The sequence below is a fragment of the Mesocricetus auratus genome, unplaced genomic scaffold (assembly GCF_017639785.1).
Source record: "Mesocricetus auratus isolate SY011 unplaced genomic scaffold, BCM_Maur_2.0 scaffold_1961_pilon_subseq_17204277:17276671_obj, whole genome shotgun sequence".
NCBI classification, from domain to species: domain Eukaryota; kingdom Metazoa; phylum Chordata; class Mammalia; order Rodentia; family Cricetidae; genus Mesocricetus; species Mesocricetus auratus.
Genome location: NW_024432609.1, coordinates 60,121 through 72,395, shown reverse-complemented (window position 1 = coordinate 72,395; position 12,275 = coordinate 60,121). Strand labels below are relative to the sequence as shown.

At 42.9% G+C, this 12,275-nt stretch overlaps 2 protein-coding genes across 2 annotated transcripts; both read left to right on the top strand.

Moving 5' to 3' along the window:
• The first annotated feature begins 6,574 nt into the window (after window positions 1-6,574).
• LOC121138372 (THO complex subunit 4-like) lies at window positions 6,575-8,666 on the top strand. Its single transcript, XM_040741090.1, has 2 exons — window positions 6,575-6,730; window positions 7,466-8,666. Exon 2 carries the CDS (start codon window positions 7,522-7,524, stop codon window positions 8,290-8,292), a length of 771 nt encoding a protein of 256 aa, XP_040597024.1. The 5' UTR covers window positions 6,575-6,730; window positions 7,466-7,521; the 3' UTR covers window positions 8,293-8,666.
• Window positions 8,667-11,250: 2,584 nt separating this feature from the next.
• On the top strand, window positions 11,251-12,007 carry LOC121138371 (THO complex subunit 4-like). Its single transcript, XM_040741084.1, has 2 exons — window positions 11,251-11,539; window positions 11,616-12,007. Exons 1-2 carry the CDS (start codon window positions 11,251-11,253, stop codon window positions 12,005-12,007), a joined length of 681 nt encoding a protein of 226 aa, XP_040597018.1.
• The last annotated feature ends 268 nt before the right edge of the window (window positions 12,008-12,275 follow it).

Here is a 12,275-nt window from a genome sequence, read left to right as displayed (position 1 = left end):
GGCTGGCGGGAAGGCATTCTCTCAAGGAAAAAGCTTCCCTTAACAGATCGTGGTGAATGATTGTTTTGATGTGTTCTTGGATCCGATTTGCCAGTATTTTATTGAGTATTTTTGCATCAATGTTCATGAGGGATATTGGTCTGAAGTTCTCTTTCTTAGTTGTATCTTTGTGTGGCTTGGGGATCAAGGTTATTGAAGCCTCATAGAAAGAGTTTGGCAAAGACCCTTCTGATTCTATTGTGTGGAACACTTTGAGAAGAATTGGTATAAGCTGTTCTTTGAATTTCTGGTAGAATTCTGCAGTGAGGCCATCTGGCCCTGGGCTTTTTTTGGTTGGGAGACTTTTGATAACAGCTTCTATTTCCATAGGGGTTATAGGTCTATTTAAATTGCTTATCTGTTCTTGATTTAATTTTGGCAATTGATAGCTGTCCAGGAAGTCATCCATTTCCTTTAAAATTTCGAATTTTGTGGAGTACATGTTTTCAAAGTATGACCTAATGATTCTCTGGATATCCTCAGAGTCTGTTGTTATGTCCCCCTTTTCATTTCTAATTTTGTTAATTTGCGTGTTCACTCTCTGCTGTTTGGTAAGTTTGGACAAAGGTTTGCCTATCTTGTTGATTTTCTCAAAGAACCAACTCTTCGTTGCATTGATTCTTTGTATTGTTTTCCTGGTTTCTACTTTATTGATTTCAGCCCTCAATTTGATTATTTCCTGGTGTCTACTCCTCCTGGGGGAGTGTGCTTCTTTGTGTTCTAGAGCTTTCAGCTGTGATGTTAATTCTCTGGTATAACTGTTCCCCTGTTTCTTCATGTGAGCACTTAGTGCTATGAACTTCCCCCGTAGCACTGCTTTCAAAGTATCCCATAGGTTTAGGTATGTTGTGTCTTCATTCTCATTGAATTCGAGGAAGTCTTTAATTTCTTTTTTTATTTCCTCTTTGACCCAGGGATGGTGCAGTTGAGCATTATTCAATTTCCATGAGTTTGTAGGTTTTCTGCAATTTGTGTTGTTGTTGAATTCTAAATTTAAAGCATGGTGGTCTGATAAGATGCATGGAGTTATTCCAATTTTTTTGTAGCTGCTGAGGTTTGATATGTTGCCAAGTATGTGGTCGATTTTTGAGAAGTTTCCATGTGGTGGTGAGAAGAAGGTATACTTTTTTCTGTTACTTTATATTCTCAGAGCCACAGATGGATGGTGTAACTAATGTTTTTAGCCAAGAAATCACATACCTGTAGTGAAATTGTGTTTGTAATCTAGGAAATATATCTTGGCTACATTAATATACTTGTTATAAGATTTTCTATTTTAGAAAACAAAAAGGAAATGTAGTGCTAATTTGTTTGTAAACTAACAAATAAAGCTTACCAGAAGATCAGAGTGCAGAGCTAAGCCACTAATTAGCCACATACCTAAGCCACTAGTTAGCTAAAGAGGCCAGGTAATGCCTGCCACACCTTTAATACAGACACTAAGCAGGCAGAGATTGTTGGATATCTGTGAGTTCAAGGCCACCCTGTCTTACACAAGAGGGAATAACTCTAAAAGAGAAACAGAGCTCACAAGCTTGCTCCCAGCACTGAAGATGACAAGCCATTTATCCCTGAACTAGGAAAGTGGAAACAGGAGGGATATAGATGGTTAGAGACAAGAATAGAAGTCAGGAGTAGACAAGAGCAGTGCAGTCTCAGGTTTGGTGGGGAGCATTGAAGTCTGAGGATTTCTGAAGACAGGATTGCCTATAGTGATCTGAGGTAGAGGTAAGAGCTATGGGTGCTTTGCATTGATTATCTTCACACAAGATTTACTTGTTAGATTATAAACAAAATATCACTTCACATAACTTATTTATTCTCTGCATCTAGTAGAGCCAAGAATCTATGCAATCACCTGGAGGTTGGTGGGATAGTGTTTTGAGGAGGTGTGAGGGAGCCACAGTCTGAGTGAGCTCCAGAAGATAAAGTTTCTTCTGAGTTAGTAAAAATGCCACCATCTAGGGGAAAGAGCAGTGCAGGATGAACTTTTTTTTGTATTTTTGTTGTTGTTGTTGTTTTGTTTTTTTGTTTGTTTGCTTGCTTATTAGAATTGGAAGCAGAACTATTTTATTAATGTTTTTATTTTTAAATGTAAATTAGAAACAAGGTTGCTTCACATGTCAATCCCAGGTCCCTCTCCTGCTAATACTTCCACACCCTCCCACCAACCCACCAATTCTCCACTCCCCCAATCACTACTCCTGTTTCCCAGGGAGGGTGAGACACTCCATGGGGATTGTAATAGTCTTTCTTTTCTTCCAGTGCAGTGCCTAGGCCCGCCCCCAATAATCTAGGCCCAAATTCCATATGTGTTCCAGGGATGAGTATTGATCTACTACCCAAGGTCCCATACATTGCCTAGGTCTCCTCACTGACCCCCACATTCAGGGGGTCTGGATCAGTCCCATGCTGAAATCCCAACCCTTACTCTTGGGTTCCATAGCTTGCCCCTGTTCTGGTCAGCTGTTTCTGTGGGTTAAACAAGCCCATTCTTGACCCCTATACTCATCACTCTTACCTCTCTATCACTGGGTTCCTTGGAAACACTGAACTTAACACTAGCAACACTGGACTCTTACAAAAGGGATGGTCACTGACTTCTTTTTTGTTGTATAAATTAGAAACAAACTTGCTTCACATGCCAATCCTGTCTCCCTCTTTTACCCTCCTCTCCTATCCACAATAATCCCCAAAACTCCTACAAAATCCCCACTCCTTGCCACAGGGAGCGGGAGGCCCTGCATGGGCATCTCCAAAGCCTGTCTTATCCTCCAGGACAAGGCCTAGGCCCTTCCCCAATTGTCCAGGCTGAGAGTGCATGCCTTCATATGGAATGGTCTGCCAAAATATATTTGTATGCCAGGAATAAATACTGATCTACTACACAAGACTCCATAAATTGCCGAGGCCTCCTCACTACACCAAAATTTAGGGCACATGTATAAATCCAATGATGGCCTCTCTGACATGAGCCTGGAGTCCATGAGCTAACCCTTTTTCAGGTAATTGTTTCTGTAGTTTTCACCAGGCCATTCATGACCCTTTTTCTTTTCACTCCTCCCTCTCTGCAACTAGATTCCTGGAGTTTGTTCAATGTTTAGCTATGGGTATCTTCTTCAACTTCCATCGGCCACTAGATAAAGATTCTAAGATGGCAGACAAGGTAGTTGTCAAAATTATTATAGGGGAAGGGCCTCTCCACAATTCCTCAGATTGCCGGGTGGTGTCATCCTTTGAAATGTCAGGAAGTCTCACTAGTGCCACATCTCTCCTCAAAACTATAATGACTCCCAATATTATGGTATCTCTAATCCTGCTCAATATTCTTTCTCTGACTCAACCTTCCTGTTCCTACATATCTCTTGGGATGACTGACTTCTTGAAACACCTTTTTCTTCTCGAAATCTAAGTTCATTTAGAATCTCTTCAAAAGTATCTAGTGCTAATTTTGGTTTTGGATTCTTCTGGTAGCTATTAGACACTGCCTTTTAAATTTTATGTGTTATTGTTTGGTGCAACCTGAAGCCAGGGAAGATAGTAGTGCAGTTTTAGTTAGCCTGCCTGATTTTACCTGAAGGGCTCAGGCTCACTTTGGACGTCAGATACAGGGATGCAGCATCCTGCTAAATCCAGTTCTGCTCTAGGTTGGCAGGAAACATGTTGGGAGGAGTGAGGAACCTGTCTAGGGCATCCTGACAACTAGCTGTGTGGAAGGCATCCTAAGATATTGGGAGGGACTAGTGAATACTGTTAAGGCCACTCATCTGTAAACAGTAGGTAGCAGGGCTTTGGACTCTGGATAGGTGTACAGGAAGACTGTAGAGTAGAAGCTGGAGGAGTCTCGGTGATTGCCTTCTAATATGCCAAGTGATTGGGGACTGTGAAATTGCAGTATGTAGCCAAAGAGTTAAGTGTCAAGGTCCCAGATAGCAAATACAGGCCTGCCATTTGGAGAGTTGCTGGGTGCTGAAGAAAAGGCAAGATGCTGGCTGGGACTTGAAAACTAACCACAGTCACAGATTTCTCTTCTGGAGTAATGAGAAAGTCATTATTTAACAAGACAGTAGCAGGAAATTCTCCTCTGGGACAAAAGAGTGAAGGGACCCAGGGTGCAATTGATTTCTCTGGATGAAATTTCTCAGAATTTCTTCTATGGGTGAGTAACCCTTATCACAATTTGAGAATATATATACTGGAATAACCATTTTACTGATTTTCATTGTCAAATATTCTTTTAGTATAATCTAGTAGAATTTTTGAATTTATGTGTTGATGTTCCCAAACAGTTCTCTTTGCTTTGTTAGAAAGATTAAAGCTCTTGAAGATAACATTCATCCAAACTCACTTCCATGTTGAACCACATAAAACTATGGACTTGGCATTCCAAATCTGTAAATATAATTGAAACCAAAATAGAGTTCTAGTGAGTTACACAGGTACAGTTATACACAGTGAAATTTAAAATTGAAATTCCTGAGTGCTTGCATGGAGATTCTAGCAGGGGAGTGCAACCTACTCATATCCCCTTGACCGAAGAATGGTCCTCCTCCATTTGGGGAAGTTATTCCTCTTTACCCAAGCACACAGGTTCATGAGGGATGCACATGGAGTGGTGAGGGAGGAAGGGGACACTTGCCTGTGCAGCCAGATCAGCCGAATCAACCCTGACGATCAATAGGGTGACTAATATCACAGCCAGATTATCCTCACATTATAAAATGAAATATTCTTTTTTATTACATTTTCAATTTTTTATTAATTTTTTTCATACAATATATCCTTTTGTAATTCTGTCCCAACTCTTCCCAGATTCTCCCCATCTCCTTACTACCTTATTGCATGTTCTCCACTATCTCATAAAGCAATGAACTTATATACATAAAAGTACATAAAGAAAAACAAAAAATAAGAAACAAAATATATAAGCAAAAAGCCAATAAGATAAAAAGTGCTCAAATAAAGATATATGAGACTAAATGTCTACAAATAGCATTGAGTTCATTTGTAATGGACACCTAATCCTGGGCATGGGACCTACACTGAGTGTGACTAACACACCCAAAGGAGACTCTATTGCAGAAGACTATTTTTTTCCTTTGCAAGCAAGTACCAATTACAGATTGCTCCTTGGTTAGGGGTGGAGGACCATGCTATTTTCTGCTTCAGCAGTGGGACCCCATATGACTTTAACCTATGAAGTCCTATGTGTGTGTGTTTCCATATCTCTGTGGATTTATATGTGTATCAGTGAAATTCAGTGTGGCAGCTTCTCAGGAAGCAAAAAATAGATGTCCCATGAGATCCAATTCTACCACTCTTGGTCATATGCCCAAAGGACTCTACATATTACTATAGAGATACATGTTCTTTCATGTTCATTTGAGACCTTGGCACACTGTAATTTAATTTAATTCAACATTCCGAAAAACCGTTTTTGAGCATTTGGCAGCAAACACTTATAATTTCCCCACTGGTCAGGCAAAGACTGGTGGATTGAAGTGTTTTTTAGGGAGCCTGATCTCAACAGAGGGTTCAACTTCAGCCACGTCTATATGCTGAGACACTGTCTGGGATAAAATAGAAAAGATGAAAAGAAATGTATGTTTTTGTGCTGAGTTCTTAATTTCTGTTCAGATTAAGTCGTTTACGACCACTGCCCAGCTAAAACAAGCATTTGATATGAGGAAATGTTCAAGGACACCATGTACTACAAGAGATTGAATTATTCTCAGAGAATAATTCAATTAATCCCCCATATCTGCTCATCTGTGGAGCCAGACAAAAAGTCCTAGAAAGTGGAGACAGAGGAGACAGTAGTGATTGTTCCGGTGGGACACAATTCAGTTTTCCCGAATTCTGTTCTACTGGGAATAATTATATAGACTTCCAATGAGAAAGATTTCAGAATTATCCTGCTATAGAAATGAGAAGACTTTCTACATAAGAATTGGTATTAGTTGGAAAATCAATCTTATATGAATATTCATGTGAGTCATGGATAGTACATTTAGGATATTCTTCAAGATATATACTTGCCTAATGCTCAGAAATAGAATAGGCTTTCATTTATAGAAATGATTTTCCTGTGGTTGAGTCCTCCTGAAGTCCAATTATAAGCTGTTGGTTACCAACAATGTATGTGTGCTGCTCTGGAAGACTTCAGGTTATCATGCAGTGCAGACCATTGTTATGCAGCTTTGGAACCAGGCTGGTGGGAAGGCTTCCATTTACAGCTTTAAACGATTACAGATTGCCTTGTGATACCAAGGAAGCTAGTCCACATGGTGGAGGCTTTACATTCTTGTCCACATTAAGACTCCTGGCTCTGAGAGAGCGTTTTTCTGTATTGATTCAGAGGCTCTTGGACCAGCCTGGCCTTGAACACACAGAGATGCGCCTGCCTCTAGATCCCGAGTGCTGGGATTAAAGGCATGTGCCACCACCGCCCAGATAAACCAAGCATTTGAAATGAGGAAATGTTCAAGGTCACCAAGCACTACAAGAGATTGAATTATTCTCAGAGAAACTGAGCACACACCTTTAATCCCAGCACTGAGGAGGTGGAGACAGAAGGGGTGTGGCTTGGCAGAGGGAGGTATATAATGCAGGAAGAGAGGCAGCTCACCCCATTCAGGCTGACGATTCTAGACACCGGTTCTCCTCCTTTGTGCCTAAGGATTCACGAGAGGTAAGAAGTCACACTTGGGATTGGGTCTTTGATTCTCTGCCCTTTCAGAATTAACTCTGATTTCTGACTCTGGGTTTACTAAGACTAATTAGTATTCTGGCTACAAAACCTGTTGTTTTAATTTGTGTTTTTGCTAAACCCCAGGAATGTAACTGTGGACATTTTACATGATGAGGGTCAATGTCTGCAGCTTACTTACAGTGCTTTGTACTCAGAAATGACGTTCTAGGATTGCAGCAGTCTAGCATCTGTGGGTGAGAACAGCTTGTTTGAAATCACATCCAAAATTAGCATTTTTGAGTTCCATGCGCATAGTTGTAAACACTAACATTTAACATTGAAATTTTTACCCAGCATTAATTTTTCAACTGAGAAATATGCACTGTCAAGTTAATATAGCGTTCTAAATAGGAATTTGACAGATTGGTGGGAAACAAGTTTTATCCCACCATTGTTGAGGCAAAGACAGCTGGAAGTCAGTGAGATACAGGCTATCCCTTCACTGTATTGATTTCTACTTCAGCCTGGGCTTCATGGTGAGAATATTTCTCTGAAAAGAAAAAGAAAAACAGAAATTTGTGTTTTTGTGCCGGGTCCTTACAGTTACACTCTTGAGCCTGTTTCATGGTACCAGGCCACCGTATTTTCCCAGTTAGAAAAGGAGTTTTAAACAAGCTGGTGTCGACACAGGTCTGTAATCCAATTTTTCCGTATTGTCGTGGTATCTGATTCCAGGTTTTTAAGCACGAATTAGAATTCTGGAGAACACGAGGTCTGATTCCGAGACCACCATGGCCAACAAAATGGATATGTCTTTGGATGACATCATTAAGCTGAACCGGAGCAAGCAAGGCAGTCGCGGCAAAGGCCAGGGCTGGAGCAGTGCCGGCTGCCAGGGCCGCCACGGTGGTGCCAGGCGGGCCCCTGTGTGGGCGAATCGACGCAGCTGGTCTCTGAAGAACCGGTCTACCATGAGTGATGGCTCTGCAGGAGGAGGCAGGAACCGGCCGGCTCCGTACAGCAGGCCTATACAACTTCCCAACAAGGGGCAGCATGACCGATTCGACAGCCGCTTCTGTGGTGGAGCCAGCTTGGAGATGGGCAGAAAGCTGTTGGTGTCAAACCTTGACAGCGGGGTGTCAGACGCGGATATTCTGGAAATCTTCTCAGTGTTTGGAACACTGAAGACAGCAGCTGTGCACTACGATCGCTCCGGACGAAGTTTAGGGACAGCCCAAGTGCACTTTCGACAGAAGGCAGATGCTCTGAAGGCTATGAAACAGTACAATGGTGTCCCTTTAGATGGCTGCCCCATGAACATTCAGCTTGTGACATCACAGACTGACTCACAAAGAAAACCCGCACAGAGAATGATCAGAGGTTCCATGAGTAGAAACCATGGCTCATGGTGTTTTGGTGGCGGTCTCATCCGGAGAGGGACCCGTGGAGGCAGCCCTGGAAGAGGTAGAGGAGGTTCGATCAGGAACTCCAAGGAGCCCTTTTCTGCCGAGCAGTTGGATGCACAGCTGGATGAGTACAATGCACAGATGGACACCAGTTAAACAGCCGGGCAAATCCACAGAAGTAACAGGACCCAGAAGCTTTGTCCGTAATCCCTCGAGGGAGGGTTGGCAACTGGACTGTGCACGCAATGGGGGATTTCTTTTTCGTTTGTCTCTCTCTCTCTCTCTCTCTCTCTCTCTCTCTCTCTCTCTCTCTCTCTCTTTTCCCTGTTTTAAAATGGGATCTTAAAACTCATGTAAAGGCTTTCTTCCCCTCTTTTTTTAATTCTGAAACTGACCTGTTTTGTACCGAGTCACTTTGGCGATCAGTTTTACTGGTGACTGTTGTGGAGAAGGTGGCATGTTCACCTTTGCCATAATAAACTAGAATTGTGTGTAGGAAAGAAAATAAAAAGAGAATTCTGGCTTCAAAACCTATTGTGTTTTTGTTTGTTGTGAGCTGACACCTAGTGGTGAGACTGTGTAATTCCCACAAGAGGAGGGTCAATGGCTGCAGCCTGCTCAGGGGGGGATTTTTACAGAGAATGGATGTGGCCGAGTTGCAGCAGTCTGCTTTGTGTGGGTGAGAAGTGTTTCCTTGCTGCCTCCCTTGCTCCTCCTGAGGGTTTCTTGGGAAATTACTTGTTAAGTGTATTTCTTTCAGGCAGATTTTCATTAAATTTGGTCTACAACAAATTAAGTAATTCATTTTATGTGCTTTTGTGATCCCAAACATTCAGTTCCATTTCTGCTCCTGAGGTTTGACTGGGAAGTGATTGGAAGTGGCATTCAAGTTACACTCACTGAAGAGCTGGTTTCTAGTGATTTTCCATGCTATGCCTGTTTATGTCAAATGGGGAATCACTTGTAGAGTCCTATAACTTTAACTACTCGTGTAGACTTCTGTGTTAACAATCCAGGCACTTTCCTTGTGAATGATCTCTTTCTCATGTTGGGGGCAATCAATCCCCCAGTTCTGCGCACCTGCGGAGCCAGACAAAAAGTCCTAGAAAGTGGAGAGGGAGGAGACGGTAGAGAATGATCCTGTGGGACACAATTCAGTTTTCCCGCATTCTGTTCTACTAGGAATAATTCTATAGACTTCCAACGAGAAAGATCTCAGAATTATCCTGCTATAGCTATGAGAAGACTTTCTATATATAAAAATTGCTACTAGTGGGAAAATCAATCTTATATGGATATTCATGTGAGTCATGCATTGTACATTTAGGTTCTCCTTCAAGATATATCCTTGCCTAATGCTCAGAAACAGGCTAGGCTTTCAGATGCAGAAATGACTTTCCTGTGGTTGATTCCTCCTGAAGTCCAATTATAAGCTGTTGGTTACCACCAATGTCTGTGTGCTGCTCTTGCAGCCTTCAGGCTATCACGCAGTGCAGACCATTGTTATGGTTCATAATTTTCATACCTGGGAAGGGCACTTGGCTTTATGTTGGGCGAAGTCTTGTGTATTTGTCGATAAGAACTGTTGGCCAATAGCAAAGCAAGATAGGTGGGACTAGGAATCAAGGAGGACTCTGTGAAGGAGAAACACAGATTTCAAGATATTAGGCCATGGTTTAGGACGCCCGTAAAGTTCTCCTGTAAGAGAAATAATTCGATTATCAATTATGGGATAAATACTTTTGTCAGGGCTAGCCAGTAGGAAACATACAAGGGCAACAGCCTCATAATTAATGTAGCCTCCTGTGTATTTATTTGGCCCTGATGCCGCTCTGAAACCAGGCTGGCGGGAAGGCTTCCCTTTACAGCTTTAAAAGTTTACAGATTGCCTTATGATACCAAGGAAGCTGGTCACAATCGTGGAGGCTTTAAATTCTTGTGCACATCAAGACTCCTGGCTCTGAGACAGGGTTTTCCTGTATGGATTTGGAGGCTCTCGGACCAGCCTGGCCTTGACCTCACAGACATCCTCCTGCCTCTCGCTCCCGAGTGCTGGGATTAAAGGCGTGTGCCACCACCGCCCAGATAAACCAAGCATTTGAAATGAGGAAATGTTCAATGTCACCAAGCACTACAAGAGATTGAATTATTCTCAGAGAAACTGAGCACACACCTTTAATCCCAGCACTGAGGAGGTGGAGACAGAAGGGGTGTGGCTTGGCAGAGGGAGGTATATAATGCAGGAAGAGAGGCAGCTCACCCCATTCAGTCTGAGGATTCTAGACACCGGTTCTCCTCCTTTGTGCCTAAGGATTCACGAGAGGTAAGAAGTCACACTTGGGATTGGGTCTTTGATTCTCTGCCCTTTCAGAATTAACTCTGATTTCTGACTCTGGGTTTACTAAGACTAATTAGTATTCTGGCTACAAAACCTGTTGTTTTAATTTGTGTTTTTGCTAAACCCCAGGAATGTAACTGTGGACATTTTACATGATGAGGGTCAATGTCTGCAGCTTACTTACAGTGCTTTGTACTCAGAAATGATGTTGTAGGATTGCAGCAGTCTAGCATCTGTGGGTGAGAACAGCTTGTTTGAAATCACATCCAAAATTAGCATTTTTGAGTTCCATGCGCATAGTTGTAAACACTAACATTTAACATTGAAATTTTTACCCAGCATTACTTTTTCAACTGAGAAATATGCACTGTCAAGTTAATATAGCGTTCTAAATAGGAATTTGACAGATTGTTGGGAAATAAGTTTTATCCCACGATTGGTGAGGCAAAGACAGCTGGAAGTCAGTGAGATACAGGCTATCCCTTCACTGTATTGATTTCTACTTCAGCCTGGGCTTCATGGTGAGAATATTTCTCTGAAAAGAAAAAGAAAAACAGAAATTTGTGTTTTTGTGCCGGGTCCTTAAAGTTACACTCTTGAGCCTGTTTCATGGTACCAGGCCACCGTATTTTCCCAGTTAGAAAAGGAGTTTTAAACAAGCTGGTGTCGACACAGGTCTGTAATCCAATTTTTCCGTGTTGTCGTGGTATCTGATTCCAGGTTTTTAAGCACGAATTAGAATTCTGGAGAACACGAGGTCTGATTCCGAGACCACCATGGCCAACAAAATGGATATGTCTTTGGATGACATCATTAAGCTGAACCGGAGCAAGCAAGGCAGTCGCGGCAAAGGCCAGGGCTGGAGCAGTGCCTGCTGCCAGGGCCGCCACGGTGGTGCCAGGCGGGCCCCTGTGTGGGCGAATCGACGCAGCTGGTCTCTGAAGAACCGGCCTACCATGAGTGGTGGCTCTGCAGGAGGAGGCAGGGACCGGCCGGCTCCGTACAGCAGGCCTATACAACTTCCCAACAAGGGGCAGCATGACCGATTCGACAGCCGCTTCTGTGGTGCAGCCAGCTTGGAGATGGGCGGAAAGCTGTTGATGTCAAACCTTGACTGCGGATATTCTGGAACTCTTCTCAGTGTTTGGAACACTGAAGACAGCAGCTGTGCACTACGATCGCTCCGGACGAAGTTTAGGGACAGCCCAAGTGCACTTTCGACAGAAGGCAGATGCTCTGAAGGCTTTGAAACAGTACAATGGTGTCCCTTTAGATGGCCGCCCCATGAACATTCAGCTTGTGACATCACAGACTGACTCACAAAGAAAACCCGCACAGAGAATGATCAGAGGTTCCATGAGTAGAAACCATGGCTCATGGTGTTTTGGTGGCGGTCTCATCCGGAGAGGGACCCGTGGAGGCAGCCCTGGAAGTGGTAGAAGAGGTTCGAGCAGGAACTCCAAGGAGCCTCTTTCTGCCGAGCAGTTGGATGCACAGCTGGATGAGTACAATGCACAGATGGACACCAGTTAAACAGCCGGGCAAATCCACAGAAGTGACAGGACCCAGAAGCTTCGTCCGTAATCCCTCGAGGGAGGGTTGGCAACTGGACTGTGCACACAATGGGGGATTTCTTTTGCGTTTGTCTCTCTCTCTCTCTCTCTCTCTCTCTCTCTCTCTCTCTCTCTTTTCCCTGTTTTAAAATGGGATCTAAAAACTCATGTAAAGGCTTTCTTCCCCTCTTTTTTTAATTCTGAAACCGACCTGTTTTGTACCGAGTCACTTTGGCGATCAGTTTTAC